Source organism: Tupaia chinensis, unplaced genomic scaffold (genome assembly GCF_000334495.1).
Source record: "Tupaia chinensis unplaced genomic scaffold, TupChi_1.0 Scaffold000381_1, whole genome shotgun sequence".
NCBI lineage: Eukaryota > Metazoa > Chordata > Mammalia > Scandentia > Tupaiidae > Tupaia > Tupaia belangeri.
The window spans coordinates 592821-620691 of NW_006159883.1; the positions used below are offsets into that span (position 1 = coordinate 592821).

A 27871-nucleotide genomic window follows, 5' to 3' on the forward strand; every position below is an offset into this window, starting at 1 on the left:
ATTCTGTTTCCTCCCAGAATAATTTACATGTTTCCCCCTCTTCTCTCTCACAGCATCTGAAAGTCTGCTGTTACTTGTGGCAAATCGGAACCAGATTGTTGCAGACAATATCACTGCCCAGGTCCACAATATCTATCCCTTGGTCCAGAATGGTTCTCACATTGTAGCTGTTGATTTTGATTCCATCAGTGGTCGTATTTTCTGGTCTGATTCAGGTCAGGGTAAAACCTGGAGCGCTTTTCAAAATGGAACAGACAGAAGATTGGTAAGTAGGTTTCTGCTGACCTTTGGCCTGACTGATTCTCTTGCCTTGGGTCTATCTGCTGTTTTTTCACAAGTGAGTGATGGCCCTACCTCAACCTGAGTAGCTCTCATAGGCTCTTCTGGGTCACATCACACCCGAGAGTTCTGGATGTGTAGAACTCCTACTCTTTTGAGTGTTTTAGAAGAGAGTGTGGGGACCAGCAGATGGTGTAATGGTTATGTTGCTGGACTTCGATGTAGTCAACTGCAGTTAGAGTCTCAGACCTGGCATCTTAAAACTGATGCTGGGTGCATGTGCTTGTGGACCCAAAATCCTGAGAGGAGAATGGAGGAGAAGGGATTGGGGTGTGGCCATCCCCCCTTGGAGGTGGTTTCTTGCTTTCTATCTCTCTGTCTCTCTCTTTTTCTCCATCGCGAGCACATGTGCTCTATAGCAAAAATCTCTCGACAAAAAAAGAAGAAAAAGAAGAGGTGAATGTGGTTTCTGATGGCAGAGCCATGATTCTGAATTCTAGGTAATGTGACACAGAGACTTTACATTGTCCTGAGATCTCTTTTGCAGTCTCTTCTATTGGATGAGAGCAAAGGAAAATACAGGAGAGTCAAAAGGTTGCTTTTCTTACCTTGAATTTAATAGTTTAATTTATTTATTTGTTTGTTTATTTTTGAGAGAGATTTTTGCTGCAGGGCATGTGCGCTTGCTGGAGAGACAGAGAGATAGAGTTCAGTGGCTGCAATCTCCCCTTCTCCATTCTCCTCCAGGGATCTTGGGCGGACATGCTCACATGTGCCTGGTGGTTCTGAAACCACAGGCTCCAGACTTGAACTGTGGTCAGCCATGTGGGAGTCCAGCATGGTCAGCCATGTGGGAGTCCAACAGAGCTGCCATGCTATCTGCTGGTCCCAGTAGTTACATTTCTTTAATTCACCGACTGGAATTTTGGTTTCTTGACTCCTGATAGTTGTGCTTCCTCTGCCCCTTAGAACTTTATTTTGTAATCGTTGGCACTTAATCAATAAAAATATTACTCTTGGCATGAAACATTATAAAGTTTCATAAGGCTGCCAACTTAGCAAATGATGTAGAGCTTTTTTTAAAATTTACAATATAGAGCTTTTTATAAAAGTTTTTTGCTGTAAGGCATTTGTGCTCTCCAGAGACAGAGAGAATGAGGAAGAGAGAGAGCGAGCAAGAGAAAGCACAAACCAGGGGCATGGCCATGTTGCAATTCCTTCTTCTCCATTGTCCTCTTGGGATTTTGGGCAGACATGCACAGGCACCCAGCATGGCTTTCAGTCAAGCCATGGGGTCTGAGACTTAAACTGTGCTGTAGGTCATGTGGGATCTAGCCACCATAACAACCACACCACTAGCTAATTCTTGATAAAGCTTTTAAATTTTTGAATTTTTGAAACCAGAATGACTACACACTAATAAAATAGAGTTATTATTTTTGAATATTCACCACTAAAAATCTTGTGTATTTTCCTCAGAAAATCCTACTATTGATTTAGTGATTAACTACATGGGAAGATAGAATTTTTCTTTTTTTTCCTTCCTTCCTTCTTTCCTTCCTTCCTCTTTCTTTCTTTCTTTCTCTCTCTCTTTCTCTCCCTCCCTCCCTCCCTCTCTTTCTTTCTTTCTTTCTCTCTCTCTTTCTCTCCCTCCCTCCCTCCCTCTCTTTCTTTCTTTCTTTCTCTCTCTCTTTCTCTCCCTCCCTCCCTCCCTCTCTTTCTTTCTTTCTTTCTCTCTCTCTTTCTCTCCCTCCCTCCCTCCCTCTCTTTCTTTCTTTCTTTCTCTCTCTCTTTCTCTCCCTCCCTCCCTCCCTCTCTTTCTTTCTTTCTTTCTCTCTCTCTTTCTCTCCCTCCCTCCCTCCCTCTCTTTCTTTCTTTCTTTCTCTCTCTCTTTCTCTCCCTCCCTCCCTCCCTCTCTTTCTTTCTTTCTTTCTCTCTCTCTTTCTCTCCCTCCCTCCCTCCCTCTCTTTCTTTCTTTCTTTCTCTCTCTCTTTCTCTCCCTCCCTCCCTCCCTCTCTTTCTTTCTTTCTTTCTCTCTCTCTTTCTCTCCCTCCCTCCCTCCCTCTCTTTCTTTCTTTCTTTCTCTCTCTCTTTCTCTCCCTCCCTCCCTCCCTCTCTTTCTTTCTTTCTTTCTCTCTCTCTTTCTCTCCCTCCCTCCCTCCCTCTCTTTCTTTCTTTCTTTCTCTCTCTCTTTCTCTCCCTCCCTCCCTCCCTCCCTTTCTTTCTTTCTTTCTTTTTTTCTTTCTTTCTTTCTCCCTTTCTTTCTCTTTCTCTCTTCCTTCCTCCCTTTCTTCCTCTCTCTCTTTCTTTCTTCTCTCTGTCTCTCTCTCTTTCTTTCTCTTCTATAGATTGTGTTTGCTTGCCAGAGAGAGAGGGAGAAAGTGAGAAATCACTTCTTCTAAGGGGGATGGCCATGCCACAGTACCTTCTCCTTTATTCTCCTCTTGGGATTTTGGGCATACATGTACATGGATTGGGTGTGATTTTTAAGCCTTTGGGTTTGAAACTCAAACCACTTGGTTGACCATGTGGGACCTAGCATCTTAACCTCCATACTCCCTGGTGGCGTGGGAAGACAGAATTTTCTAATTCCTACAAGCAAACACAGAATAAGTTAGATGTCTTATTTAGGTTTCATATAATTTCCATGTTTGCATTTAATCATTCTCTTTAGAATTCACTCTTGATGCACTTTTGTCTTTAGGTATTTGACAGTAGTATCACCATGACTGAAACTATCGCAATAGATTGGATAGGACGTAATCTTTACTGGACAGACTATGCTACGGAAACAATTGAAGTCTCCACAATTGATGGGAGCCACAGGACCGTGCTAATTAGTAAAAACCTAACAAATCCCAGGGGACTAGCATTAGATCCAAGAATGAAGTAAGCCTTTTTGCCTTTTTAAAAAAATGTTGCTTTGCATGGTTATAATGAGAGCAAAACCACAAAAACTTGATGTAACTGGTATGCTTACTGGAAAATTTTTAATGATCTCTTCTGTAAAAATGGTCAGCATCTGACTGGTTGTTACTGTCTTTCCTGTATCTGAATAGTCTTTTCTGTAAAGTACAGGAGAACAATTAGCTGTTCACTTTAAGATCCCATTGGTTTATTATTAGGTTGTTGGGAAAGTTGTGACATACTTTTCTATGTAAAAATGCATCATTACTTTCCCGATGACCCAATTGTTTCGTAGTATAATTATCAAAATGATTGTTGTATGGGTTTCTAATTAGTGCACATAGTCACGTTCTGCAGTTGGGCAGTTTGTTGTAACATTGATACGGCATGATTATATAATAAAAATGTCAGATTTTTCTGCATCAGTTTCATGTCATTTACGAGAACTTCCTTTTAAGTTGTATAAGAAAGAAATTTTTTTGCCTGCTGGGGTAACGGGAGAAAAGAGAAATTCTCCAATGTGTTTAAATACCTTTGAGATTTTCCTTCCTTGAATTTACTTAGATTCTATAACTTAGGTTCTTTTTTGTAGGATGATGAATTAGGAGAGTTATTTTCAATGTGACGCACTTTCCTAGATATTTTAAAGTATTATACACCAGTGAAACTATTGACAAAACTCGAAGAAAGAATAAATTAATTCTCTTATTTATACCACGACAAGGTAGACAAACCAGGACAGATGGATTTTTCTAGGTCAACTTTTTGTGGATTATACACAAACATTAATTGGCATTAGACATTTCTTTTTTAAAAATTTTATTTATTTATATTAATTTCACATTTTGTAGGAAAGTCCCTGTCAGGATGTATACGATATGTATGTGTATGTGTGTGTGTGTGTGTGTGTGTGTGTGTGTGTGTGTGTATGTATTTAACAGAGAACTTTACATTTTTTTATCTGTCAAATGTATCTGATACCCACCCTCTACTACCTATTCTCTACCATCTTCTTTCCCCCCTTATGATCTCTAGCATTCACAACTATCTTCTTCACCATCCCGTCACCGGATCTCTCAACCTCTGCCATAGAGTGCAGACACTTGGTACAAACTGAGTGGGGATATACAATATGTATATACAATATGATATACTATATGTATCTTTTAATGTCTGTCTCATGTCACTCAACATTAAGTCTTTTATATTCATCCACTTTTTTAGAAAATAATTATTTTATTTAACTTTATTTATTTATTTTAATTTGATCAGAGAGAAAGTGAGAAAGCAAGCCACCAGGTCTGGGACTTGAACTGCAATTGGCCACATGGGAGTCCATTGCCCTTGGGAGAGCATGCCAACTGCTGGCTCCTATATTCATCCACTTTGAGTCAAATGATAGGATCTCTTTTTTTTTTTTTCCTATGGCTGAGTAATATTTCATAGTATACATGCCAATATCATCATGTTCTGCATGTTTTATGAATGTTATAAAAGTGGCTTGTGATGGCATTATGATTACAGTTTAACTTTGTGACACTCAGAAGGCATAAGCTCTCTGCATATATTCTGAACTGGAGAAGATTTATTTTAAGCTGCATAAACTGGATGTTGCATTATTTAAAATGATACAGAGTATTTTTCAGATTGAAATATGTACCCTTAGGAATGGCAGGTGGCATGGTCGTTGAGGTGCTGAACTCCCACATGGCTGACCATGGTTCAAGTCCTGGGCCCAGTGGCTTGAAAATCGCAACAGATAAATAGATAAATAAATAATAATTGTTAAAAAAAAGTCCCCTCCAATTGGTAACTAATTTTATTTCACAGTGAGCATGTACTATTCTGGACTGACTGGGGCCGTCACCCTCGTATTGAGCGAGCCAGCATGGATGGCAGCTTGCGCACTGTCATTGTCCAAGAGAAGATCTACTGGCCCACTGGCTTAACTATCGACTACCCCAACAGACTAATTTACTTTATGGATTCCTACCTTGATTTCATAGACTTTTGTGATTATGATGGACAGCATCGGCGGCAGGTGATAGCCAGTGACTTGGTAAGTTGGTAATGAGAAGAACCAAATTAAAACCACAGTAGTGGCTGGGTGGGAAGTATCAAGAAAACTAAGAAATTGTTTTGTGTATTATAGACATTGTCAGGTCAGTCTAGGAAATAATCAACAATATTGAAGGGCCATCCATCTTCTATTACTAACAGGAAAATAAACATGTGTATTCTGGGTCATGGTTCTATTGTGCTGTATCTAAGAAGTATGAATAGCTCATATGATTTAGTTGATCTATAGATGCTCATCTGTGGCTTCTATACCTTTAAAAGTTGAGGGTAGCAGGTGACATGGTGGTTGGGGTGCTGGACTCCCACACGGCTGGCAGTGGTTCGAGTCTCAGACCTGGCATCTTGCCTTCTCACTTTCCCTTTCTCTCACACTCTCTCTGTCTCTTTGGTTAAGTTGAAAATAAATAAATAAATAAATAATAATAACAAATAAAATTAGAATAAGCAAATAATTTTTAAAAATCTTTAAAAGTGGTATTAAGCAAAAATGAATAATTAGCCAAATTTACATTTCTCAATGAAATCATAACCTGTTATGTAGTTAGTATTTTTTATTCAATAAATTCTGTAGAGTTTGTTTTTGCACGTTAAATGGGCAAATATAGAAGATACATATTTTGCCCAAGAGCTGTTAGAGACTTGATTTAAGATTGCCATCATTTTTTTAGTTTCTTGAGGACACTGGGAGGGCCTCTTTCCTGTTGATAAATATGCTCCTAAGCCAGAAGCTTGATGTTAATCAATGAGAGGTGGAAGAATGTGATGGAAATAACACCAGACAGGAGTGGGAAAAAATGGAGTGGAAGCTGGGACTGGACCATTTGGAGATGAGGAACCTCTAAATAGGATTTTAAAGTCCTTGTCTCTCACTAATAGGGGCTCCAGATACATTGCCTTATTCTCTGTAACTAAGCTTCATTTTCATTTGTAAAATGAATGCTTGGTACAATTATCAGAGTAAACATGAAGAATAAGTAACGTGTTGTGTCTGCAAGTATTTTGAGTGGTATAGTGGGATATAGAACAAATGGTATGGTTCCCCCCCCCCCATCTCTTGCACCTATCTCTTCCTTGTGTCTTTATTAAATAATCAATGCTAAAAGAAATTAAAAGAAATTTTCTTGAGCAGATACCTTCTTACACTTAGTTTGCCTTGGCTTTTGAAACTTCTTTTCTTAGAGAGATTTTTGCTATAGGGCACGTGCACTAGCCAGAGAGACAGAGAAACAGAGACACAGAAAGGGAGAAATCACCCCGAGAGGGGATGGCCACACTGCAATATCTGTTCCTCCCTTCTCCTTTTGGGTTTTTGGGCACTCACGCCCACGTGCCCAGTGTGAGTTTTAAGCCACCAGGTATGGGACTCAAACTGTGGTTGACTACATGGGAGTCCAGCAACGTAGCCATTACGCCACCTGCTGGTCCCAGAATAACCTTTTTCTTTTTAATTTCTCCAGAGTGTCTATGTGCACGTGTCTTCTGGAACATACCTGAGGAACATGTTTCCTGACAGGAAGGAGAATCTCCCAGGGTCTCCCCAAGAAATTATAAAATAATGTCAAGAGAAAGAAAGAGAGAGAGAGAGAGAGAGAGAGAGAGAGAGAGAGAGAACCTTTTACTGGCACATGGTCATGCTCAATCCTTTTCTCCTTCCATTTCTCCATTCTGTTAGGATTTGGCCTATACACCCACGTGCCCCTGGCATGTTTTTTCAAGCTGCTGGGATTGAGATTTGAACCATGGTCGGCCAAGTGGGATTGGGCTCCCTTAGCCACTGTGCTACAGGGCCAGCTCTGCCTTGACTTCTGTTTCTGGGTGAGATTTCATTTTCTTTACTGCTTCACAGGTTATACGGCATCCCTATACACTAACCCTCTTCGAAGATTCTGTATACTGGACGGATCGTGCGACTCATAGGGTTATGCAAGCCAACAAGTGGCATGGAGGAAATCGGTCAGTTGTGATGTACAATATTCACTGGGCTCTGGGGCTTGCAGCCATTCATCCCGCGAAACAACCGAACAGTAAGTGATTCCGAGAAACCTGCCTGCGGAGAGCTTGGAAGTCAGTGATTCTGGGAATGCCAAATGCACACTCGCAGACCCATTTGTTGGGGCAATAAATGTTTCTTTTTCTTTACTGAGCACCTCACTCCACATTTTTCCCAGTCCTAGCCATGCCATTATTTTTAACTACCACAGGAAACTCAAACTTTGTATGTAAGAACAGCACATCTGAATTGTTTCATTTTCTTTAGCAATTGGCTACTCCCTCTGTGATCTTTTCTTTAAAAAATTATTTAATTTAATTTTATTCATTGTTGTTATTTTATTTTATTTTTTGAAGTTGACCAGAGAGAGATAGAGAGAGAGAGAAGAAGGAAAGTGAAAGTAAGCTGCCAGGTCTGGGACTTGAACCACAGTCAGCCATGTGTGAATCCAGCCACCTTAACCACTAGGCCACCTGCCAGTCCCACTTCTGTAATCTCTATTTGAGTCTCAGTTTCCTGAGCTGACAAACATAGTCTAGACCAGATAAGACCTTAGGTACACTGTGGCTTAATATGGCTTATTTTTAGGGCTCATTTATTACGACAGCTTTGCTTTGTTGGTGCTCTTCTGTGGCCACTCCAAGTCACCCTGGAGTGTGTGGTATGGGTGCTGGGTGATCTGAAAATTTGGCTTTGGTGGCTGTTTTGGGAAGAGAGGCTGTAAGTTACTTAACCATCAGTTCACCTCTTTTCAAAACCCTCTAGTGGTTTCTCATCACACTTCAGATTCTGGCCTCTTCTTCCACTTCCTCTTACCACACCGGGCTTCATTATGGCTGGAAGCCTGGTGTGGTAAGAGGAAAAGTAGAAAAGTAGAAAAGTAGCCTGCTACTTCTCACCTCGGAACTTTTGCACTAGGGCTTTGTTCTTTTTGCCTAGAATATCTCTCCTCCCATTTTTCCTTCACGTCCTTTGGAGTTCTTTTCAAATGTCACTTTCTCGAAGATGCCCTCTTTTACCACCTGACCTAAAGTAGCTGCCTTAAAATTCTCTTGGTCTTTATCCTTACATTCTAAAATTGTGTGTACACACTCATACACACTTTATGAGTTTAGTTCCGCGTCTTGTTTCTAGAATATATATTCCATTATTGTATCCCCAGTGCTTAGAATGGTATTTGGGTGAATGAATGGATTAACAATCTGATGTGGTGTATGTAATAAGAACATAGAGGTCCCCAAATCCTGAGAGAATGAGATAGAAAAGATTTTGGCATGGCCATGCCCGCTGGAGAGTCATTTCTCACTTTCCTTCTCTCTGTCTCTCTCTGGAGAGTGCATGAGTCTCGTGGCAAAAAACAAAAACAAAAAACAAACAAGAAAGCAAAGCAGACCTACAATGTCCTGTGAGCTTGTGATGCACACAAGATCTATTTTTCCAAGGAGCAGAGACACACAGATAGTATCGGTAGAAAAGTAGCAGAATATTATCTAGCCCAAACTTGGACAGCACTGGGTAAATGTCAAGGTCATAGAGGGAACACTAAGTCTGTTTTCACTTAATGCAAAAAAGATCTCTTTTAGGTCAGGGCGGGAGACATATTAGCCTCATATTTCTGTTACTACAGTTCAGGTTATTCAGTAGTTGTTCATAATCGGGTTATAGATCAGATTTATTTGTGACCTTGGGTAAGTTGCCTTTCTCTCTTATGAATTTTATGCTGAAAGCACGATGCTAGGAAAGGGTAGTTTAGGAAAATAGGACAGAACAACAACAACAACAAAAACAAAACACAGAGGTAACTTAGCGTACTTGTGTCCCCAAATCCTGGAGCCCTCTGGGAGGACAATAGCATGAATCTATGTACTCTGATGTGGGAGGTTTTCCATTCACTGATGTTTATTCTTTCTCACACAGGTACGAATCCGTGTGCCTCTGCCTCCTGCAGCCATCTTTGCCTGCTCTCCTCGCAGGGACCTAAGTTTTATTCCTGTGCCTGTTCTTCAGGATGGAGTCTCTCTGATGATTCTGTGAATTGTGTGAGAGGTATACTATGCTTTTTAAGTGTGCTCTGAAGATGGAGCTTGTTGTCATTTGTACCGAGCCATGGAAACGCTAAACCCGTTTGCAACTGAACTTGCGTTCCTTTTGATTCAGCAGGTGTCCGCAGGGTGTGTGCTGTCTGGGCACTTCAGCCGAGGTGTACTTTCTGTGTATGGAGATGACATTATCTATGTGTATCAGTGAACAGTCTTTAAACTCCTATTTTTTCTCACTTGGCTTTTCAGTTAGACTTTTATATTAGCTAGGCTAGTGAGGAGTTCAAAATTCTGCTTACCAGAAATTAAAAAATGTTGGACCAGCCAATGTCATGGTGCTTAAGGCAGCTGGATGCCACATGGCTGAATGTATGGTTTGAGTTATGGACCCAATGGCTTGAAAAAAACATTGGGTGCGTGTGTGTGCGTGTTCAAAATCCTGAAGGGAGGGAAAAATGGAGCAGAAGGGGTTGTACCATGACTATGCCCCAATGAGGAGAGGTGCTTTCTCACTTTCTCTCTCTCTCTCTGTCTGATGAGCATACACACCCACTAACAAAATTTAAAAAAATTAAAAAAAGAAGTGAAAATACTTGACATTTGAGTATGGCATCATATGTTAGGTCCATTGTCTCATTTTTGTTTTTTATAGCCAGTAGTTGAGTGTTTTGGTCTGGGTCTTCTGTTCTGACTCCTGCTTCAGTACTTTTACTGTTACTCTCTGATACTTTAAAATATCTCTATATGAAATACTCTAAGTGGCTATTTGAGCAATTTAATTTTCATCCAAGAGATATTTTGCTGTTTGATTGGAATATATGTGCTGGAATATATATGAAATATTTTAGGGAGTAAGAAAGAAAGAAAAAGATACATACAAAAAGGATTTCTTCTGGCATGTATACTTGTGCATTATAAACTGTTATTTAAAAAAATCACTCTCTAGTGCTTAAAAATTATAAAAAGTTACTCTAAAACAAAATTTCTTTCATTTCCTGTGAAGAGGAGTGAATATGTTTTGAAACTGATAAAAATTGCTCTGGACAAGTTGAAATGAAATATTTAATGATAACATATTCTTGAAGTAAGAGATCTAACCCCTGGGGAAATTTAGTTTTCAAATGGAAAATACATACTGAGCCCAGGAAATTTACAGTGTTTACAGATTATGCAGATATAGACTTACCGAAAATCAAATTCCGTCTCATGTAATATTGGGCAATGATACTTTCATGATGAAAGATTTTAATTATTGGTAATGCGTACAAAGGGATCGGCATTAGCCATTTTTCTTCAGAGACTTATTATGCACCTAATCCTTGTTGACACTGTTTAATTTAGTATGTCCTCAGAGTCTTTCAGGAGAAGATTAAACTGGGCTGTAGACGTTTTGGATACAAAGCGTTCTTTCATCGCACAAAGATTTTTGAACTGTGCTATGAGGATTGATGTAATCAATATTACTCTTTGATGGTGATTGATAAGTGTTATCTGTAAATAGTACTTTCTGTTGTTTCACAGATAATGCCACTGAATGTTTCCCCTTGGGTTGACTTGACGGAGATGGCACTTTGCAGTATTTCCCGAAGTTTCTGAGCACCAGTTAGGAAATGAGTGTCAGGGTACACTAGCTAAAACAAAGGCTGCACTTTTCTTACTGTTTTCCCAATGAGATATTTGGAAGACATGAGCATTTATAGATGAAAACATGGTGTTTGACGTAATCGTTCAATAACTTTTAAAATAGTGTTTATTGAGTGTCTGGAATATCTTTGGAGGGCTTCTGTGATACTGGCAAGTGAAAAAGCATCCTTATAAAAATGTGAATTAAGTCCATAAGAAAACTCACATGAGTGCTAACAGTGACTACAATTGGAGAGGGGAATTTGGGATGTTTTTATTTTTCCTTATTTTATGTTATAAGGTTTTAAAATGAGAGCTTCTTCCGTATGCATGTGCTTTTTATTCCTTAGAAAATGTATTCCCAGGACCAGCAGATGGCGTAATAGTTACATTACTGGACTCCTTCATGGTTGACTGTGGTTCGAGTCCTGGACCTGGCAGCTTAAAATTGACACCGGGAGCGTATGTGTGTGTGCCCAAAATCCTGAGAGGAGACTGGAGGAAAAGGGATTTTGGTGTGATCATCCTCCCAGGGAGTGATTTTTCACTTTCTCTCTCTCTCTCTTTGGCGAGTGCATGTGTCCTATAGCAAAAATCTCTCTCTCTCTCTCTCTCTCTCTCTCTCAAAAAAAAAAAAAAGCATTCCCCATAATTCCAAAAATAAACAGAACTCAGGCCAAACATCTCCCAGCAACTCCTTCAAGTAGCCTCAAATCCACAGTCAGCTTCTGTCTCAGTCTAAAGGGCATGAGGCCTTTGCATCAGTGATTATGTGCAAAATAAGAAGATACCCGTAGTCCTTCCTTCAGGAAAGGCTGTGGTATGGAGCAGTTTGTCCAGGGTGTGACAAAGGAGGACCTGGGTGCAGGTGCCATAAATATCACCCTTTAGTCACCACACTTCTTTTCTTTTTTTTTTGGAGAGGTTTTTGCTACAGGGTGTGTGTGCTCGCCAGACAGACAGAGAGAGACAGAGAGACAGAAAGCGAGAAATCACCCCCTAGGGGGGATGGCCACGCCGCAATCCCTTCTCCTCCATTTTCCTCTCGGGATCTTGGACACGCACGCACACGTGCCCGATGTGAGTTTAAGCCACCAGGTCTGGGACTCGAACCGCGGTCGACTACGTGGGAGTCCAGCAACATAGCCATTACGCCAACTGCTGGTCCCACCACACTTCTTTTCCTCTCCTAACTAGGTCTTTTCTCTTTTCTGCTCTGCTGACACTAACCTTAATGAGATGATGACATGGAAAATAGGAATAGAGATGGTTCTTAATTTTGAAAGACTCAGACACACTGATCTAGGACAGCTTAACTCTCATTCTGCTAAGCTTTGTTCCCACCACCTCTAGGGCTTCTAGTTCCTCCTCCTTCAGGCCATTATCGTAGTGAATCATAGGGGCCTAGACTTGGTCTTGCCCTCTAGATGCCACATTGCTGGAGGGTAATGCACTCAGTAAATGTTGAGTGAATGGCAAGTTCTTTAATATCCTTTGTTGCTCCTTCCCAGTCCTGTGTTTTTCACATGCCCTCCTGTGCCACCTGTTGTGTCACTAGTGACTTCCTTTTTGGTGTTGTTCTGGCATTGTCTCGCACTGCAGCTCTCATACTTCCAGCCAAGGCAGAATTAAATGATATCCTATTCTTATGCCCAATTAAACAAAAAGAAAGATTACCCACTAAAAAAGACAATATTCTTCTTCTTTTTAAATGTCAATGTGTGTGTGTGTGTGTGTGTGTGTGTGTGTGAGAGAGAGAGAGAGAGAGAGAGAGAGAGAGAGGGAGAGAGAGAGAGAGAGAGACAGAAATGAGGGGAGAGAGAGAGAATCTCCCAATGATGTCTGGTCATGTCACAATCCTTCTTCCTCCAGTTTTCCATCCTGTCAGGATCCTGAGCATGTTGCCTCTGGGGTTGGGATTTGAACCCTAGTCAGCATATGGAATCCAGCCTCCTCTACCTAGTGCTTAACTGTTATACTACCAGGCCAACTCAGTTTTAAAATCCTTTGAAATTAAGATGAAACTGTATTGTAATCCAGAAAAAGAGTTATCTTTGAATATTCACTACCAGAAAATCTTATGCATTTTATCCAGAAAACCCTACTGTTAATTTGGAGATTAGCTACAGGAAAGACATGCTCAGTGTGTTTTCAAAGTTACAGAGGCTGGGACTCTCAAACCCTGGTTGGCCATGTGTGATCCGGTTTCCTCTGCATAATGCTTAACTGCTGCACTGTGGGGCTGGCCCCAGTCTCAGGTTTTAATGGGTAAAGTTTGACATTTCCCTGTAAAACTGGAAAAGTTCTTGTTTTTACTGAAACAATTGACACTTACAACATATAATCAGTATAACTAAATATCATCTCAATAGAATTTCAAAGTACATCTGAAACTCATGGTATAGCTTTCAATTTTTATTGCAGTTGGAACAAATAAAATGAGTGGTGATTTGGTATTCAATAAGTAGTATCTGGCTTGCACTTGTTGTGAAGTCGTGATGAGGAACAGATTTTGGTGTCTGAGAGACCTGGTTGTGTGCCATTGGGTAAATTGCTTAATTTCTTTGTGTCTCATTTGTAAGTTGGGAGAGTTATCTTTAAAAACAAACAAACAAACAAATTACAAAGCTTCAGGGGGATAAATTTAATGGGATAATGTATGCTGTGTGGCACATATTAAAGATGGTCTTTGAGAGCCTCTCACTTCCAGCTTCCTCCTCCACCATCATTCCCGGCCCCTGTGGGGTAGCAGTGGCAGCCAATTCTCTCTGAGGCCAGAGATTGCCTTGGGAACTCCACTGTCTCCTGACCACTTCTGGGAAACTGCTTTAGACCTCTAGCTGCCTTTTTGCCCACTCAGGAATACTTTCAATTTCATAGTTTCCTGAAGCTTCACAGCCCCTTTTTTCCTTAGCTGAAACCCTGCAACTCAGCCCCAGGTGCACCTGTTCTCAGGAAACTGGGAGGCCATTGGAATATGCAGTTCCAGTGACAATAGTGCAGCTTGTAGGTTGAGCATCAGGAAGCTGGACCTACAGAGAGGTTATGGTTCACCTCCTTCTGCACACCTTTTAACACTCAGAATTAACTCCAAGATATTAGGAAGAAATGAATAATTCATCAGATGACCAGACACCAGTGCAAAAAGCAAAAGAAATATGACGTAGAAATGTCAGATAAACAATTCACAATATTCATAGTGACAAAACTAAATGAGATGCAAGAGATGAGAGACAACAAATGCCAGATGGTGCAAGAGGAAAGAGACAATGAGTTTCAGGAAATGAGGAAGCTCCTTCCATGGTTTGAAAGAAGAATTAGCATAAAAAAGAATCAAATGGAATGGTTAGAGATGAAGACTGTAATACAGGTAATCACAACTCCCCCTAAAAGTATTAAAAGAAGATTAGATCATGCAGAAGATTGAATCTTGGATGTAGAAGACAAAACGTATGACCTAGGGGAAAAAAAAATCACCCAGAAGACTGAAAAAGTAACTAAAAAAAAATGAGGACAATATATGAGAAATACTAGATACTATTAAATGCCCAAACATCTGAATAATTGGTATCCCAGAAGGTGAAGAAATTAATAAGGGCATTGGTAGTCTACTTCATGAAATCCTGGGAGAAAATGTTCCAAGTCTAGAGAAGCACTCAAACATACAGACCCAAGAAATACAAAAGACCCCCAAATAGAATCAACCCAAGAAGATCTTCTCCATGGCACATCATAGCCAGACTGGCCAGAACCACAGATAAAGACAAGATACTAAGATTGGCTAGAGAGAAACATCAATTACTTACAAAGATTATCCCATCAGGCTAACATTGGACTTCTTACCAGAAACAATGCAAAGACGGAAAGAATGGGACAATATATTTCAAAGTGTTACTAGAGAAACAATTTCAACCAAGATTACTATACCCAACAAGATTATCCTTCAAATGGGAAGAACAGATAAAAACATTCTCAGATAAAGATGATCTTTAAATGGAGGGTGATTATTGTTATTTTTTAAGATATTTATTTAATTTCATTTGTTATTATTTTTGACTAGAGAGAGACAGAGGTAGAGGTAGAGGGGAGAGAGAGAGAGAGAGAGAGAGAGAGAGAGAGAGAGAGAGAGAGAGAGGGAGAGGAGGGAGAGAACAGTCAAAAAGCAAGTTACCAATTTCTTCAAGAGAGAGAGAGAAAGAGAGAGAGAAAATGAGAAAGCAAGCCACCACGTCTGGGACTCAAACCATGGTCGACCATGTGGGAATCCAGTGCCTTTAACTACTATGCCACCTGTTGGGCCGAATGGAGGGTGATTATTAAGGCCATTGCAGTTGTTTGGAAGAGAGGCAGTGTGGAACAGTAGAGGGAGCAAGATTTGAAATAAAAAATAGTCCAGGGTTCTTGTCTTATTATGTTGTTTCCTGCCCAAATTCCAGTTCCTGCAAGTATCATTTACCCCAGCTGAAAACAACTTGACAATCTTTTTGTGAAAGACGAAATCCTATATATGGCATTATATAGGATTTATAAATACAAGGCATTAAAATTGTAAAGTTTATATGAAACTAAATTTAAATTTGTACTAGAGTAACAAATGCATTTACCTTTATTTACTTTTATTGAGTTATTTCTCAGCAATAAAAATGACAGGAACAAGGAAAAGCTAATGAGCTACAAACACAAAGAAAAAAATAAAAATAATTCTGCTGAAGATGCAAAGCTTCCTAGATCATCAAAATAATAGAAAACACTTTTTAGTTCATGAAAGCTGTGTAATGATTAGTCTTTTTTTTTTTTTTGTAGTGATGTATGTGCTTGCCAGAGAGAGAGAGAGAGAGAGAGAGAGAGAGAGAAAGTGAGAAAGCATTCCTAAGAGGAAGATGGCCATGCCACAATCCCTTCTTTCTCTTCTCTGGGTTTTGGGCATGAATGTACATGTACCTGGAGTGTTTTTCAAGCCTCTGGTTCTGGGACTTGAACTGTATGATTGGTCATGTGGGATTCAGCTGCCTTAACCACCATACCACTGGTGTGGATACTTTGTATACAGTCATTGTATACTTTGTCTTAATATGTGATATATCTTATATACCTCTCTTAATAACACACAACTGTACATTAAAATTTTTTTCTCAAAGAGAAATTTAAAAATTAAGCTCCACATTTGAATTTTATTAATTTAGTTTTTTTATGATACTTTAATCAGGATAAAGTTTACAGTATTATTGTTTTTTAGAGAGGGATTTTTGCTGTAGGACACACACACTCACCCATGAGACAGAGACAGAGAGACAGAAAATGAGACAATCCTCCCCCTCCCCCAGGGTGGATGGCCACGCCCCAGTCCCTTCTCCTCCATTCTCCTCTTGGGATTTTGGTTATGCATGCACATGTGTCTGGCATGAGTTTTAAGACACCGGGTCCAGGACTTGAACCACAGTCAACTATATGGGAATCCAGGGCCTTAACCACCATGTTACCTGCTGTCCACAAGTTTATGTTGTATTTTAAAACAGAACTTTGGTTAGCTCTTGAGAATAAAGGAAACTAATAATATAAATAATATATTATAGAGATGTTTAAATTACAATGTGTAGATACTTTAGAAGACTATTTACTATATTTGCTTATGTATGAATTTGTTTTTTTTTTTCCAGTCATGTGTTTATTCATTAACAACTATTTATTGGGCAACTATTTATGCCAGGCTCTGTTCCAGACTCTGGGGTACAATAGTGAGCAAATCAGACACAGTGACTGTCTTCTGGGAATTTGGATTTGGTGGGAAAGACACACTAGTCAAATAACCATTGATGGCATTATCAGTATAATTTGTGGATTGATTTAAGTCCTTCATAAATAGTAGACAATACTATGTAGGGTTGTTTTGTTCTCTGAATATGCTTAAAGCTAGTAAGCTGCCACTCACCAAGAATTGTCTAAAAGTTTTCCTTCACCTTGTTCTGTGCAAAACCCAAGTTGTCTTTTCCTGAGTTATTCGGTAATCGTGAGGTTGGCTTGTGCACAGAAATGGAAGAGCTTTCTTCATGTGAAGTTGATCAAACATGAATGGTTTATCAGCATAAGTGAGGGATTAATAAAGAGTAAGGCACATGCTAACCTGCTTGGAAAATTGTTACCTGGCAACCCACTGCGACCTTCCAGAAAGCCCATGTGTGTCTGATGAAATATCTACCGTGCTTTGTATTGCTCCAATGCTGCAATGGCACCTTAAGCCATAGGATGATATAATCCGCTGCCTTTCATTTTTGTCCTTTCTGTCTGGTAATAATGGGGTATCATTTTGACGATGTTCTGCTATCTTCACAGATGAACAACCTTTCCTAATTACTGTAAGACGCCATACGGTTTACGGAATCTCCCTTGATCCTGAGGTGAAGAGCAGTGATGCTATGGTTCCCATAACAGGAATACAGAATGGCTTTGATGCTGACTTTGATGACTCAGAGCAATTCATCTATTGGGTTGAGAATGCAGTAAGTTCTGAATAACATTCCAAAAATACAATTTATTCTCGAAGAGCATACCTGTACCAATTGCTTCTTATATTCAAACCTTTGTTGGGTAGGTAAAAGGGAAATGGTCCAGAAATTAATTTAGCACCCTTTTTGGACTCAGTGAGGGATGTCAGTATTAACTGGCCTGGAACAAAGATCAAAAAACTTAAAAAAAAAAAAGAAAATTGCTTTAGGGCACATGTGCTTGCTGAGTGAGACAGAGAAAAGGAAAATGAGAAAGCACCTTCTTACCCCAAGGGGATTGCCATGACACAATCCTTTCTCCATTCTCTGAGAATTAGGATTTGGGATGGGTGTGTCCGGCATCTTTTCCAAAACTACCAAGTCTGATACTTAAAACATGGAGTTGGCAAAGTGGGATCCATCCACATTAACCACCATGCCACCTGGCTGGTCCCAAAAACTGTGTAGTTTTAGAATAATTTATTAGGTATTATTCATTCACTTAGCAAATATTTATTAAGTGCCTATGGTTTGGCCTACACTCAAATATGTGCTTCTAACTATAAAATAGTGAGTCATTGAAAAAGTCATGATGTATTTTTTTCTATTACTTCTATGCAAAAATGCATTATGACTTTTCCAACCACCAAAAAGATGCCACTAAACTGCAGTCACAAAGCTTGCCCTACTGGAGCTTCATGGTAGTAGAAGATATTTGACTAACATAAAAATGATCATCATTCGAAAAGAAACTAGTTATTCTCTAAGATAATTCCAGGAAAGCATTTAATGTAGCCGGTCTTTCATTTAGAATCTTTGTTCCAGGGTAAGAACAATCTCTCTTGCAATTCTGTTTCCCTTGGAACCCTTTCTGAATCCTTCAGAAAATAATCTGTGAGGGCTGGAAAAGGGCAAGGAAAATATAAAGAAGGAAGAGAGGAAAGTTTGTGCACTTGATGTTTGTCACCCTTATATAAAATATGCTCTTGGTCTTCTGATCCACATGGGGGACTTGGATTTATTTTTTTTAAAGGTCTCTTACGTTAATGGTAGTTAAGAAATACTTGTGTAGCTTGTACTAGATAGAGCTAGCCTGAATAGTAAGTCTTGTGTGTTCTTGTGATGTACTTAAAAATCAGTGTTTTTAAAGGGTGCTGGCATTAGTATTTCACACAGTAAGCCTTAGCAAGGGCACTGAACCTTTTCTACATTTTATCTGAGTGTGAGGAGTGTTCAAGAAACAGTGGCTGGCAGGTGGCCCTGGTGAGGAAAGTGCTCTTATGCAGAAACCATGGCCTTGAGATGCCTCACCTCCCCTTTCTTTCGTTCCAGGGTGAAATTCACAGAGTAAAGACAGATGGCACCAACAGGACAGTGTTAGCCCCTCTGTCTCTGTTGGGGTCTTCTATGGGCCTGGCCTTAGACTGGATATCAAGAAACCTTTATACCACCAATCCTGGAACTCAGTCAATCAAGGTAAAATATATTTTCAGAAAATATTTTCATAGGTTTTGGATTTTTTTTTTTTGGGGGGGGGAGAGGTCTCAATCCCTTCTCCTCCATTCTCCTCTTGAGATCTTGGGCACGTACGCACATGTGACCAGAGTGAGTTTAAGCCACCGGGTCTGGGACTTGAACTACGGTTGGCTACATGGGATTCCAGCGACATAGCCATTATGCTAACTGCTGGTCCTGATTTTGGAATTATCTTTAAGCAAAAGGCAAAAGGGAAGAAATATCACTATTACTTATCAAATAGTCTCTGATACTAAAGAGGAAAACCATCTTAAAAATACTACCCTATTGTTTCTTTAATATACCTTGTTCATATAAAAAGATTAAAGGTAATAAATACTGTATAAGAAGATAAATAGGTCCAGCCATGGTGGCACAAGTGGGCAGGGTGTGGCTGCATGGTGGCTGGGTCTGCATGGAATGCCTGGGTTTGGTTTCTGACCTGCCCACCTGTGGTTCTAGTTGACTAGAATGCTGGAGCAGGAAGGATGGTGATGTGTTGATACCCTGTCAAAAGCACCTATCTCCCTCTCTTTCTCTCTGACTTTATGTAAGGAATTTAGTATAAAGGGAAGGTTATGATAGGCAGGGAATTGTCACTATTTTTAACTCATCTAATCATCTGTGCTATTTCAGTTCTCAAACAAATTCATAGGTTACCTCTGTTTGTAGATGAAAATATTTCTATGGCTCCAATACAGTTTTTCTAACAGTGAAATGGAGTCGAAACTTGATTCTAATTCCTTCGATACTCTCCTCTTACAGAGAAGTGTTCTTTTTAACTCTAATTCCCAGAAGAAATTCTAGAGGAGGTGCAAGTATTTTCACATGAAGTAAAATTGAGGTAACTTGACTACTATGCATTTGCTCCACTTCAAGACAAGGATAAAGGGGAACCAGCAGTTAGCGTAATAGCTATGTCGCTGGACTCCCACGAAGTCGACCGTGGTTCGTGTCCCGGACCTGGTGGCTTAAAACTCATGCTGGGCGCGTGTGCGTGCGTGCCCAGGATCCCGAGAGGAGAATGGAGGAGAAAGGATTGCGGCATGACCATCCCCATGGGGGGTGATTTCTCACTTTCTGTCTCTGTCTCTGTCTGTCTGTCTGGCGAGTGCACGCGCCCTATAGCGAAAATCTCTCCCCCCTCCAAAAAAAAAAAAAAAGACAAGGATAAAGCATGTAAGAGATTACTACTACTAATAATCGTGAGGTGCAACTTCCTAAAGCACACTGAGGATTCGGTGAGAAGGACAGTAAACAGGGCCCTATAGAGCAACAGTCTACTGCTCTGGGTGGGGAACAGCTGGTGCATTGGTGGCCCTTGGGAATAGTCAGAAAGGCAGATGCCAAAGACGAGAAAGCGCAGATAGTTCAGTGGTTAACCAAGTGGATTCCATAGGAGGAGCTCTCAGTGGAACAGTGCTTTACAGTTACAAAGGTCTTTCACGAACATCATTTCATTTAAGCCTCACAACATGACTTCTCCAGCAGTGTTAGACACAGTGAAAAGACAGCCAGCTGGAAAATAACTCAGCTTGCCTGTGTGTGTATTGGCAAGCCACTTTAACCACAGAAACCTAAACATTGTAATCGTGCCCTAAGCAGTGTGGTTCGGAGGAATGATAACTTGGTTTGGAATCCAAAGTCCTGGCTTTGGGTCTGGATTGCTTGCTTGTCTTATTCATTCATTAGAAAAGCATGAGTAATTTTTTTTTTTTAATGGATCAATCTCACGATTGGTTTTGGATATTAAAAAATAAATAATTTTTAAATAGCTCTCATATCTGAGAGAAACATAAGCAGATGCCCTTGATCCAGTATGATAAGTGTGATAAGAAGGATGGATAATAGAACGTGCAGGTGAGGGGGTCAGAGATGAGAGAGTGGGGAGAGAGAGGATGACAGGCTTCCCATTAGCAGTTACTTGGGAACCGAGTCTAGAGGATGACCAATATTTATTTCTGCCACATAAAGAAATAGGGAATAGATGTCCCAGGCAGAAAGAACACTTGAAGACAAGACTCAGAACTATGAAAATGCATTTTGTGACTGGGCACAACACTGCATGTCTTCTGCTCAGGAGCACAAATGACTTATCTGAGCTTCTCTTCCTTTTCTGGACAACAGGGTTAGTACTCACAAGTAAAAGTACTTTGTAACACCAAGGTATCCTGGGCAGAGGTCTGCTTCCCTCAAATGATCAATAAATTAAGAATAGCCACAGAAGTTCTAGCAGGAAAATAACCGAAGGGTAAATTGCCTTTTTGATGTTTTTATTGGTTTTTCCCTTCGACTATAAAAACTATAAGCGATTCTTCTGGGTTTAGACAATAGAAAAAGTGCTTATTTACTGTTCATTTTCCTGCATAAGAGTTAATTCACCTTTAATTGTGGCTTGAAAACAAGAGAAACATTGAAGAAATTACTTTCCACTAGGGGTAGCTGTGTGCCCATTCACTAAAAGAAATTTTATGACTGAAAAGCGAAGCCAACAGATTGTAAGAGAGAAAACAAGGAAAGAAACTTTTCTTTGAGAAAGAGGTTCTTAAGGATCCCAGCAGAAAGAGGCAAATTGGAAAGAGAAAAGTTGTTTTGGTCTGTAAAGGGAAAGAAGATACAAGAGAGAGAGAAAAGGAATTTTAAAAAATTTTTTAGAGAGAATACAGGAGAGATGAAAGGGGTGTCTGTGTATGTGCGTGTATGTGTGTGTGCATGAGTGTGTGTGTGTGTGTGGTTGTTTGAGAAGGACAGACACAGAAACTCAAATCATCTATTTGTATTGAAAAGCAATTTTATAGAAAACCCATAATGCAAATCAATGAACATTTTTTAATTCGTTGCTGATTATCTCTTAGACTGTCTCATTTTCTAATTCCTATAAGAAACTTGCTTCTAACCCAACAATCCATACTTCTATGTGCATATGAAGGTCCTGTTAACACTGTGATGATAATGAAAAATTTAAAATAGGTAACATTGGGAAAGCCACTAAACTTATCTAGGTCTCTTTCATCATTTGTAATATAGAAACAATAATGGATCTGTCTTTCAGAGTTATTTGTGAGCATTAAATATGATAATGCTTAGATTTGATGTTATATGCCTTAATAACTAATATCGCTGACTTGGAACAAATTTAACTTTGTGTTTGATCAACTACGTTTGCAGTGACAGGCCACTAAGTGCCATGGCCCAGCCACTGGGGGCCGGAAAGCTGTGGGATGCCCATTTGTCTTCCAGGGTTTTCTCTAAGCTATTTCTAAAATTATTTCTGTAGACTTTTCAGGCAGTGGTTCTTATGTTTACCCATTTGAATCTTTCTTGTATCCCCTATTAATTTTGTCTCCTTAAATTTTAGATCTGGGAGGTGATTTTGCTGTTCTTACTCTTATTTTCTGTTGAGCTGATTTCTCACAGCCCTGAAATGCAATTAGAGATTATCTGACTCTCATGCAAAATCTTTGCTATTTAGTCTTAATTATGCTTTGGAGTTTGTTGTGCATACAAGTTTTCTATCATCTCAAATTCTTTGTTTCTTCATTCTGAAACAGTTCTAATAGATGATTTTATACCATAGGTTTTGACACTCCGGGGAGATATCAGATATGGAAAGACACTGATTACCAATGATGGGACCCCTCTGGGAGCTGGTTCTCCAATTGGCATAGCTGTTGATCCTGTTCGTGGGTAAGTATTCGTAAATGGGCATACTTTTTATCAGTACCATTCTTGTTAAAGTCATAGTCTAATAACACGGAATATTTTAAAATTGTGCATTTTCTCATTTCATATGTCAGCATTTGGAAAATGTAGATCTGAGTGAGAAAGAAATAGTTCTGAGTTATGTCTAATGTGAAAGATAGAATTTGTGTTTTGTTCTATGTTCTTCCAATCAATAACACTGGACTTAATTCTAAACAAGCAAGAATTTTAGGATTTCTACTCCAATCGACAGTGCGTGAGGATTCCCCTCTCTCTACAACCTTGTCAGCACTTTTATTTGCTTTTTTAAATAATAGCCATTCTGACTGGATTTAGATGATGTTTCATTGTGGTTTAGATTTGCATTTCCCTTATGAGAACAATGTCAACATTTTTCTTATGCTTTTTCAAAATTTAATATTTTGTGGGACCAGCAGTTAGCATAATGGCTATGTCGCTGGACTCCCATACAGTCGACCACGTTTGTTCACGTCCCGGGCCTGGTGGCTTAAAACTCACGCCGGGCGCGTGTGTGTGTGCGCCCAGGATCCTGAGAGGAGAATGGAGGAGAAGGGATTGCGGTGTGGCCATCCCCCCTGAGAATGGAGGAGAAGGGATTGCGATTGCGGTGTGGCCATCCCCCCTGGGGGGTGATTTCTTGCTTTCTGTCTCTCTGTCTCTCTCTTTGTCTGGCGAGCGCATGCGCCCTACAGCAAAAACAAAACAAAACAAAACAAAACAAAACTCTCAAAGAAAAATTAATATTTTGTGTTAGTTCCTTTTATACATTCAATCACTATACGTCGCTTAGCTTGTGGCTATTTGTATGACTTTCTTTAAGAGCTGTGTGTTCAGGTCAATTACACATTTTATAATTGGATTTTGCTAGGTGGGTGAGTTGTTTGAGTTGTTTATATATTCTGGATATCAATTCTTTTTCAGAAGTATGGCTTGCAAATATTTTATCACTTTCTGTTGAATTGTCTTATTAGTCTATTGCTTCATTGTTGTACAGACAAGTGTCCTCACTCATAGTCAGAAGCTGAAGGGCTTGATACCACAGAAGTAGAAAGAGTAATGGTAGATACTATAAGATGCTTGGGGTGAGGACTGAGAGGAATTGATGAACAGACTCAAGAGTGCTTGTAAACAAGTAGAATAGATTATGGAACAGTATATGACAGTAGAGTGAAAAAGATTTTTGATAACTTAATGTGTACTTTCCAAAAAACCAGTAGAACGAATCTTGAATGTGCACAACATAATGTAATCCTAATTGTTGAAGATGGGGAATATGCTTAATCCTTGATTTGAATATTACACATTGTGTATGTGTTTTAAAAACCATATGTACCCCACATAGTACAATAATTACATATAAGTCAGAAATTACAACACAATAGTCTAATAAGAATAGGCAATGTATCTGACTTTGAATGAACATGGAAATTTCTAAGGGCGTAGGTAGCATTTGTAATAGTACCTGACGGATGAAAAGGTTTCCAATAGGAGAAGAATGGGTTGCAACTAGGGACTGGTACTTAAGGCTACAGAAACTTGGTGGAATTTAGCATGATTTTGCCTAACCCAGAAACTTAGAGTAGAGGGCAGTTAGTTGACCAGATGGGAGATATGGCAGATAAAGTCAATCAGGACTTCTAATGTCATGTTAAGGAGTTAGACTTTATTTTTTGAGTAATTGGGAGCCAGCAGGAAAATTTGTGAAAAACAGTGATAAAACCAAATCAGTGTTTCAGAAAGATTGGTCAGGATTGGGGTAGAAGTTATGTCTTCAGTGAAAAAGAAAACAGCTCTTCATTTATTATAATTAATTTTTGTGTGTCAAGACTTGGCAATACTGTGTGATGATTATGGTTCACATGTACAGTTGGTCCTCTGTATGAACCCACCTTAGAGTGAAAATATTTGAAAAATCAAGGGACCAGCAAGTGGAGTGGTAGTTAAGGTGCTGGAGTCCCACGTGGCTAACTGTGGTTCAAGTCCCAGACTTGGCAGCTTAAAAATTACACTAGGTTTGTGTGTGCGTACATGGCCAAAATCCCAGGAGGAGAATGGAGGATAAAGGATGCAGCATGGCCATCCCTCTTGGGGTAATTTATAGCTTTCCCTCTCTCTGTCTTTTTCTGAGAGTGCATGCATCCTATGACAAAAACCTTAAAAAAAAAAAAAAGAAAAGAAAAAAAAGAAAATATTTGAAAAACACTGGTTGCATCTACACTGAATATGTGCAGACATTTTTCTTGTCATTGCTACCTGAATAATACAATATAACAGTTACTTACTTAGCATTTGCATTATAATAGGTGTTATAAACAATCAAGAGAAGATTTAAAGTATTCAGTAGGATATACATAGGTTATATGAGAGTGCTATCCCATTTTATGTAAGTGACTTTGGTGTCTCAGATTTGGATGTTTGCAGGATCCTGGAGTCAGTTTCTGTAGATACTGAGGAATGACTGCTTATTTACTAAGTACAGTTTATTGATATCACTATGAAATAGAAAATTAAAAAAAAATCCATACATATACTTTGATCAGCATATTAATGGGATTCCATTCTCTCAGAAAAATGCAACTAAGTAATTTTTTTTGAGAGGTTTTTTTTTTTTTTTTTTTTTTGCTATAGGGCACATGTGCTTTCTAGAGAGACAGAGAGAGGCAGAGAGTCGGAAAGCAAGAAATCACCCTCCAGCAGGGATGGCCATGCCACAATCCCTTCTCCTTCATTCTCCTCTTGGGATTTTGGGCACGCATGCACAAGTACCCGGTGTGAGTTCTAAGCCATCAGATTAAGGACTTGAACCTCAGGCAACCACACGAGAGTCTAGTGCCTTAACCATTACACCACCTGCTGGTCTCTACTCATTAATTCTTCTATTTTCTGCACTGAAATTCAAAACTTTTTAAAAAAATTGCCGGAGGGCATGTGTATTTTTTAGAGAGAGAACAAGAAAAAGAGAGAGAGAAGAGAGAGAGAAAAGAGGAAAGTGCCCTCTCCTGTGGGGAATGGTCATGCTACAATTCTGTCTCCCCCAGTTCTCCCTTTCTTGGTGATCCTGGGCACACATGTACATGTGTGCCCAGTTTTTTTTTCAAGCCACCAGGTCAGGGACTTGAATTGCAAGGGTTGGCCATGTGAGATCTCAGCTGCCTTAACTTAACCAGGGCATGGGTTGGGCTGAGATTCATTGTTCCTTGCAATTTTCATCATGGAAATTATATTTGGTAAGAAATTAGCTGGTCTTGTGGTAGATGGTCATATGCAGAAAAATTAAGAGAACTGATAAATGAGCAGGAAGGTGCTTGGCAACTTTGGTTTTTGACTTTGGCCTTCTCAAGTGCTGGATAGTGTGTGATTCTTTAAAGAAGAAGGATTGGTGTTTGATGTAGGCTACTTTTTTTCTTTTTTTTGGAGAGGTTTTTGCTATAGGGCGCGTGCGCTCACCAGACAGACAGAGACAGGCAGAAAGCGAGAAATCACCCCCATAGGGGACGGCCATGCCGCAATCCCTTCTCCTCCATTCTCCTCTTGGGATCTTGGACACGTATGCACACGCACCTGGCGTGAGTTTTAAGCCACTGGATACAGGACTCAAAACATGGTCGACTATGTGGGAGTCCAGTGACATAGCCATTACGCTAACTGCTGGTCCCTATGTGGACTACTTTTTGTCATAAGCTTCCCACCTATCTGACCAAGCTCAACCACCAGTGGAAAACCCTAGTGTCTTGATTTAGACACTATTTTTAATGGCCTATACCACAGTAATAACTAAGAAATACATAGGCATTGATAAACACTGGTTAAGTATTCTTCCATATCATGTGCAATAAGATTTCGATATTTCAGACTTCCTCCATGAGACTGTGAGCATCTTGAGGTCCAGAAATACAAATTTTCTTTTAAATATTTACAATCTAGATGCAATTCATTCTAACGCAATTTCTCTGTTGTTAAACGCCAGTATTTTTCATGGTTGCAGGAAACTGTACTGGTCAGACCAAGGGACACAGAGTGGGGTTCCTGCCAAAATTGCAAGTGCAAACATGGATGGCACAGATTTAAAAATTCTCTTCACTGGGAACTTCGAACATCTGGAGTTTATCACTCTTGACATCAAGGAGCAGAAACTCTACTGGGCAGTCACCAGCCGAGGAGTGGTACGAGCACCCTTCTCATCTTTTGATCTTTGTTGCTGCTCTTGTGTAGCTGATGCTCAGTGTTTTGAGTTGTCAGGACACAGTGGTTCCTGCACAATCTTACCTGGCATCTTGTACCGTGATTTATTGTCCTTTCTCCCAGTAACTTCTCTCACTTGAGCAAATCTTGTCCTAGTTGAAGTCCAGTTCTTTATAGAATGTGAATTATTCCCTATAGAATAATGTGTATTAACTTTTTCCCTAAAGCTTTGCTTTTCTTTAGGATAAATTAATTCCATTTCTCATTTCTTGTACTTTCAGAACCATCTCTTCAATGTTTTAGTAATTTCAGTGCTTTTCTTGAAAGTACTCTGGGTTCTCTGATTGTAGAGATTAAGGAAAAAGTATATATTTAGTATTTATATTGAGTGCTTGGAAAAGTCACGGCACATTTTTGCATAGGAAAGATGTCATGACTTTTCCAGTAACCCAATAGTATATACATAGGTTTATGCTTTTCTCTCATACATCTATATTTATATATATAAATATGCATTGAGAGAGAGAGACAGAGAGATTGATTGCAGGTTTCTGAGCTCAGCATCCTCTCATAGTTATCTGTTCTTCTCTAATGTCCCAACATGGTTAATGCACATGTCTAACTTTCTTTACTATTAATTTTAAACTCCAAGATTGGATTCATTATATTCTACAGTAAGAAGCTGGAACTATAATGTTCCATTCATTCATTTAAATAATATTTCATCTTCCTGCTGTACTTATGTTGCTAAGCTGGGGCAAGGTACATTGAAGATGCTCAATAATAATTGATCAATTAAACATCGTTTTGGATCTTGAATTGGATATGTGCTAATCGATTCCTTGCTTTTTACAGTAGTGATTCAGATCTTTGACACTGATGTTCTCCATAATCTTATGCAGTATGTTTGGTTCATTATTTGTTCAACACGTACTAACTTTACTGCTGTTACGGAAAGCTTTGGGAATTAGAAGATAGTGACGTGTGTGAAAGCAGACTGGGGTGCTTGTGTACACTGATGAGGAAGCTCTTGTCACACGGCGTGCTTTCTG

General features: G+C 39.5%; 1 protein-coding gene across 1 annotated transcript in view; it reads left to right on the top strand.

Moving 5' to 3' along the window:
• LRP2 (LDL receptor related protein 2) overlaps positions 1 to 27871 on the top strand; it is a 241297-nt gene that overhangs the window by 118673 nt on the left and 94753 nt on the right. The window contains exons 27-35 of the mRNA XM_014589797.1: positions 54 to 265; positions 2984 to 3168; positions 5017 to 5245; positions 7112 to 7289; positions 9173 to 9301; positions 17248 to 17414; positions 18732 to 18875; positions 22492 to 22601; positions 26623 to 26800. Of these exons, the coding sequence (XP_014445283.1) occupies positions 54 to 265; positions 2984 to 3168; positions 5017 to 5245; positions 7112 to 7289; positions 9173 to 9301; positions 17248 to 17414; positions 18732 to 18875; positions 22492 to 22601; positions 26623 to 26800 (1532 nt within the window). The remainder of the gene's footprint in view (positions 1 to 53; positions 266 to 2983; positions 3169 to 5016; positions 5246 to 7111; positions 7290 to 9172; positions 9302 to 17247; positions 17415 to 18731; positions 18876 to 22491; positions 22602 to 26622; positions 26801 to 27871) is intronic.